The sequence below is a fragment of the Schistocerca nitens genome, chromosome 2, assembly GCF_023898315.1.
Source record: "Schistocerca nitens isolate TAMUIC-IGC-003100 chromosome 2, iqSchNite1.1, whole genome shotgun sequence".
Taxonomy (NCBI): domain Eukaryota; kingdom Metazoa; phylum Arthropoda; class Insecta; order Orthoptera; family Acrididae; genus Schistocerca; species Schistocerca nitens.
The window spans coordinates 522,330,007-522,336,006 of NC_064615.1; the positions used below are offsets into that span (position 1 = coordinate 522,330,007).

General features: G+C 42.6%; 1 protein-coding gene across 3 annotated transcripts in view; it reads left to right on the forward strand.

Moving 5' to 3' along the window:
- LOC126236504 (neuromodulin) overlaps positions 1–4,875 on the forward strand; it is a 949,037-nt gene extending 944,162 nt beyond the window's left edge. For all 3 annotated transcript variants that reach the window (XM_049945862.1, XM_049945864.1, XM_049945863.1), the window contains one exon: positions 2,852–4,875. In XM_049945862.1, coding sequence (XP_049801819.1) covers positions 2,852–3,007 — 156 coding nt within the window. In that variant the 3' untranslated portion in view covers positions 3,008–4,875. The remainder of the gene's footprint in view (positions 1–2,851) is intronic.
- Positions 4,876–6,000: the final 1,125 nt, after the last annotated feature.

A 6,000-nucleotide genomic window follows, 5' to 3' on the forward strand; every position in this document is an offset into this window, starting at 1 on the left:
TCCTTAAGCCAAACTGATCGTCATTTAATGAAGTCTCAATTTTCTTTTCCATACTTTTCTACATTATTCTTGTCAGCGACTAGGATGCATAAAATACACTACTGGCCATTAAAATTGCTACACGAAGAAGATGACGTGCTACAGACGCGAAATTTAACCGACAGGAAGAAGATGCTGTGATATGCAAATGATTAGCTTTTCAGAGCGTGCACACAAGGTTGGCGCCGGTGGCGACACCTACAACGCGCTGACATGACGAAAGTTTCCAACCGATTTCTCATACACAAACAGCAGTTGACCGGCGTTGCCTGGTGAAACGTTGTTGTGATGCCTCGTGTAAAGTGGAGTAATGCGTACCATCAGCTTTCCGACTTTGATAACGGTCGGATTGTAGCCTATCGCGATTGTGGTTTATCGTATCGTGACATTGATGCTCGCGTTGGTCGAGATCCAATGACTGTTAGCAGAATATCGAATCGGTGGGTTCAGGAGGGTAATACGGAACGCCGTGCTGGATCCCAACGGCCTCGTACCGCTATCAGTCGAGATGACAGGCATCTTATGCGCATGGCTGTAACGGATTGTGCAGCCACGTCTCGATCCTTGAGTCAACAGATGGGGACGTTTGCAAGACAACAACCATCTGCACGAACAGTTCGACGACGTTTGCAGCAGCATGGACTATCAACTCGGAGACCATAGCTGCGGTTACCCCTGACGCTGCATCACAGACTGGAACGCCTGCGATGGTGTACTCAACGACGAACCTGGTTGCACGAATGGCAAATCGTCATTTTTTTTTTGGATGAATCCAGGTTCTGTTTACAGCATCATGATGGTCGCGTCCGTGTTTGGCGACATTGCGGTGAACGCACATTGGAAGCGGGTATCCGTCATCGCCATACTGGCGTATCACCCGGCGTGATGGTATGGGGTGCCATTGGTTACACGTCTCGGTCACCTCTTGTTCGCATTGACGGCACTCTGAACAGTGGACGCTACATTTCAGATGTGTTACGACCAGTGGCTCTTCCCTTCATTCTATCCCTGCGAAACCCTACATTTCAGCAGGATAATGCACGACCGCATGTTGCAGGTCCTGTACGGGCCTTTCTGGATACAGAAAATGTTCGACTGCTGCCCTGGCCAGCACATTCTCCAGATCTCTCACCAACTGAAAACGTCTGGTCAATGGTGGCCGAACAACTGGCTCGTCACAATACGCCATTCACTACTCTTGATGAACTGTGGTATCGTGTTGAAGCTACATGGGCAGTTGTACCTGTACACGCCAATCAAGCTCTGTTTGACTCAATGCCCAGGCGAGATTGTTGTTCTGGGTACTGATTTCACAGGATCTATGCACTCAAATTGCGTGAAAATGTAATTACATGTCAGTTCTAGTATAATATATTTGTCTAATGAATACCCGTTTATCATCTGCATTTCTTCTTGGTGTAGCAATTTTAATGACCAGTAGTGTATTAAGTTGATTGTGTGCTAGTTCTCGAACTTACCTGGCCTTGCTGTCTTTGGGATTATGTGGACGATATTTTGCCGAAAGTCTGATGGTATAGCTCCAGGGCCATAGATTCTAAAACCTACTGGAATAGTTGTTTGTTTGACATTCACCCCAACGGTTTTAAATTTTTTTTTATTATTTTGAGCTTTTCCTCATTACAGAGGCTTATCTCCAACATAATAATTTACTTGGAAATTACAATACAAACAATAAACGTTCTTAAACTATATTCTCAAAATATTTCTCCAGGTGTTTCGATCTTGTGTGTCTTCTTCCTCTGCGCCCTTTCTCCTAATTGTGTGCTGTACATTTTGGAGCCAGGTGGTCATAGGTCGTCCTCTTCTTCTTCTCCCCTCCGGTTCCCACTCCAGTATCAATTTTGGTATTCTGGTTTTCTCCATTCGTCGTACATGCCCGTACCACTGTAATTTCTTCCTATCCATTACGTCATATATTCTTTCTTTTATTTCCATTCTCCTTATTACTTCAGTGTTCATTATCTTTTCTTTCCTGGAGATACTTGCCGATCTTCTCCAAAAGTCCATCTCTAGAGCTTGTAATTTTTTAATGTGCTTCATGTTAATTGTCCAGGTCTCCGTTCCATACAGAACCACACTCTCTAATATGGATTTGTATATTAATTTTCTGCTCATTACATTCCTGCTCCATAAGACTGAGTTAAGCATCCCAATGACCCTCCGTCCGCTACTAATTCTTTTATTGATTTCTGACTCTGATTTTCCCTCGATTTCTAAAATGGATCCCAAATAACAGAAAGTGTTTATCTTTTTGATTTTCTTTCCTTCAATGTATAGCTCATCTGAATCATTAGTCAAGTATTCTGTTTTTTGGTAATTAATCTTCAAACCCCAAGTTTTGTATGCTACTGCTAGTTGATTGCACATATAGTTAGCATCCTCCCCATCTTGTGCTACGACTACTTGATTATCAGCAAATAATAAATGATGTAGGTAAACTCCATCTCTTATTTCTAATCCCATACTATTAAATGTTCCACATCCACGAGGATCTCCTCAACACGGATCTATGGAACGAAAATCTAATCTAATCTAATCTAATCTAATCTACGAGACCATGTTCTAAGGCTAATATCTATATAGATTTTAAATAATGATGGTGAAATGGGATAGCCCTGTAAAAGGCCTTTGCTTGTTCTAAATTTCTGTGAAAGACATTCACCCCAACGGTTTTAAAAATTCCGTTGGAATATTATCTGTCCCTTCTGCTTCATTTGATCTCAAGTCTTCCAGAACTCTTAAATTCTGACTAATACTGGAGGTAATAACACAGGTGCCGGTTTGTCGACAGGAGGAGGTGGACATCGACCTGACGGACCCGGAGCTGCACAAGGCGGCCTCCAAGATCCAGGCGTCGTTCCGCGGCCACAAGGCCCGCAAGGAGGGAGACCCGAAAGAGGGCGGCGACGACGGCAAGGCCGGCGACTCCGGCGGCGCCTCGCAGTGAGCGCGCCGCCCCCGCGCCGCCCGCCGCCCCAGCAGCTGCCGCCCCCGCCCCCACCACCGCCGCCGCGCCGGCTGGTGACCGCTTGTTACCTGTTCGCGGTCGCCGCCCGGCGCCGCCGCACCGCCTCCGCTACCTCGAGACTCCCCCACAGGTCCGCACCGAGCGCCCGGAAGCTGGCGAACGAGATGCTGCCAACTCACGTCGAGTCACTCTCAGTCACGAATCTCGAGCCTAAAGCGGGAGCATCACAGAACCAATCTACACACGCATTCACAACCGTTAGTAACACTGTCATATGAAGAAAGCATACAGAAGCTGGGTCTTTCATAACGACCCACTCAATATGTTATCAACATTGTTTCAATTCCAACTACAGTCTCAATATAGGATCAAATCTGCAATACAGGACAATATTTTTTGTGAAAGCTCTCGTTCGTCATTAAAGATATTAGAATACTGCCCAAGTTTGGTAGTGAATGGAAAACAGCAGTAACTAATATCTCTGAATGTTAAGGAATTGAAATGGAGAAGTAGTTTATTTTGTATCAGGCGCCAAATCTTTCCGACGTTTTCCTAAGTGTAAGGTCGGTAGCGGAGACGAGTATTTCGAGGCAGCAGCGGGGCCTCCTCCTTGTGTATTATTTACTAACCCATCCCAATTTCATCTAAAAGTCACTTCTTTTCGTCATGGAGCATGCTCTTCCCTCGATTGGGTGTTCACCCACAGTCGCACCCGTCATTCGAAGTAGCACAAAAAATTAAACAGCTATCAATAACTCAAATAGTAACGCTCGTTCCTTGCTTCTTTAGTTCTCCACCATAATGGGGCTATGCTAATTGGTGGTCGAGACGCCTGCAACTCCGGCCTCCAATTCGTATTGCCCTCGCAGAAAATACTAGAGTGCCAGTAAAAATACAGAAACCCCAATGTACCTACGTGAACAGGAATACTTCAGATACATTTATTTATCTAACCCACAGAACAAATACTATGCACTTGCTCAAGAAGGGAAGAGTGCGTTACACGACACAATCTACTTGTTATTTATATACAATAAACTTAAACTTCATTCATCAATATTAAAGAAAGTAAGACATTTCTCATGTACTGTAACAAATAACATAGCTCTATAAATCTCTAATGACTCTGTACTATCGACTACATTTCTTTGTGCTTCTAGAGCATTTCTAAATCTTCTGGTTTGCTCCTTCGGCGCTTATAGAGGCTTGTACAGCAGTTTCTCTTTCTTCAGTGGAATAAATGAACGCTATTTACACGAAAAAACAGAAATCAAGAACAAATACGAAAGGAGGCTGTTCAATACTTCTCTATCAGAAAGATGTTCATAAATTCATGGACTCGTTTGGCACCTAAGCAGCAGCAGGTAAAAAGTATAAAGATTTCGAATAGCTCTAATAAGTTGGATAATAAATATTTTACTTGACTCGTTCCGTTCGTTCTTATAACGCATTATAGCTTAGGGCTACATAGAAGGCTAATGAGGCAAATGTGCAGAATAAAGAATGAGTTGTAAGAATTTTTGAAAACCGTTGAATAAACAGTGAAGTTAATAAACTTTCGAGATATCCATCATTGCTATTCATAAGATTAATTTCCTAATGTTAATATTGCAGAACTAATATTATTGTTAGTCGAATTTTAATTCTATTGAAAGTTAAAGTAACAAGTGTTGTGTCTTTCATTATGCTTTATCACATCACTTTACGATAGGGGAGAAAAGCAGGAATTAAATCATGCAACAGGCAGTATACAAGGTATGAAATATTATGTCTTTGAACAATTTGGAGATTAATATTGTTCTTTGTAATACACAAATAAAGTAAATAAACATTATTATAAATCTTAATGCATTTCATTTCACGTTACAGCATCCTGCAGCGCTTCCTCCCAATCTGGTTTCTAGCTTTCTAGCGGAAATGCACATATTTATCTTCTTGACAACCCGATAAAATGTCTAAAATTAATCACTAGGTACTCGCAAGGTTACATTTACGATGGTAAAGTTACGATAAGTTTCACCTCTCTGAAATTTTAGCATAAGGATTTCCTAATGGCTGCCTAAGTCATTTCATTAACTACCCATGGCGGCCCTCCCCATCGGAGGTTCGAGTCCTCCCTCGGGCATGGGTTTGTTTATTGTTCTTAGCATAAGTTAAAGTTAGTGTGTAAGTGTAGGGACCGATGACCTCAGCAGTTTGGTCCCTTAGAAATTCTGCAAAAACAGACTTAATGTCTGATGTCATACCGCAATCACTGGTAATGTTAGTTATAATCCGTTAGTTATAATCCGTCTTGATTGCAAAAATGTTTATTCACATGACCGTTTTCGGTTCCTCTAGAACCATCTTCAGATCTGCAGTTTCGGTTACAGGAGAAACCCGTCCACACACAGCAACCTTCAAATGCTGCGTCACTAACGGATTATAACTAACCTTAGAAATTCACACACACACACACACACACACACACACACACACACTAAGAAGAATCCCGCCAATCAGCGACCTTGTGTTCACTTTGTACTTATTTGTTACGGTCGTTCCCTAAGGAAAATCATCACTGTCTTCATTTCCAAAGCCACGATTACTCAAGCTGTACGCCAGATCGATGCATCAGATTTCCGGACTTTGGAAATCATTCTGTCTTCTGAAGAATGTTAGCTGATAGAACTCTCAAAATTGAATGTGAACGAACGTTTGGTTAGCCTCCTGTTTCAGCGCGCTTGTTTCGTAGTTCTAAACCAATATTACTCACTGATCACACACGCCAGCAGTTTCCATCATCCCTCAGTTAAGATCACCTCAGTAGCTCGCCTTGATGAGCTCGCTCATACCTGCCGAAAAGCAATAATCGTTTAGTTCACGAACCATTGATAGTCAGTGACTTTGCCGCGCATTTAATTACGTCATGTGGTAGCGTGCGCCTGTATCATGAGGGATATGTTTTGTCACAGCTCCATGTGATGCAAAAG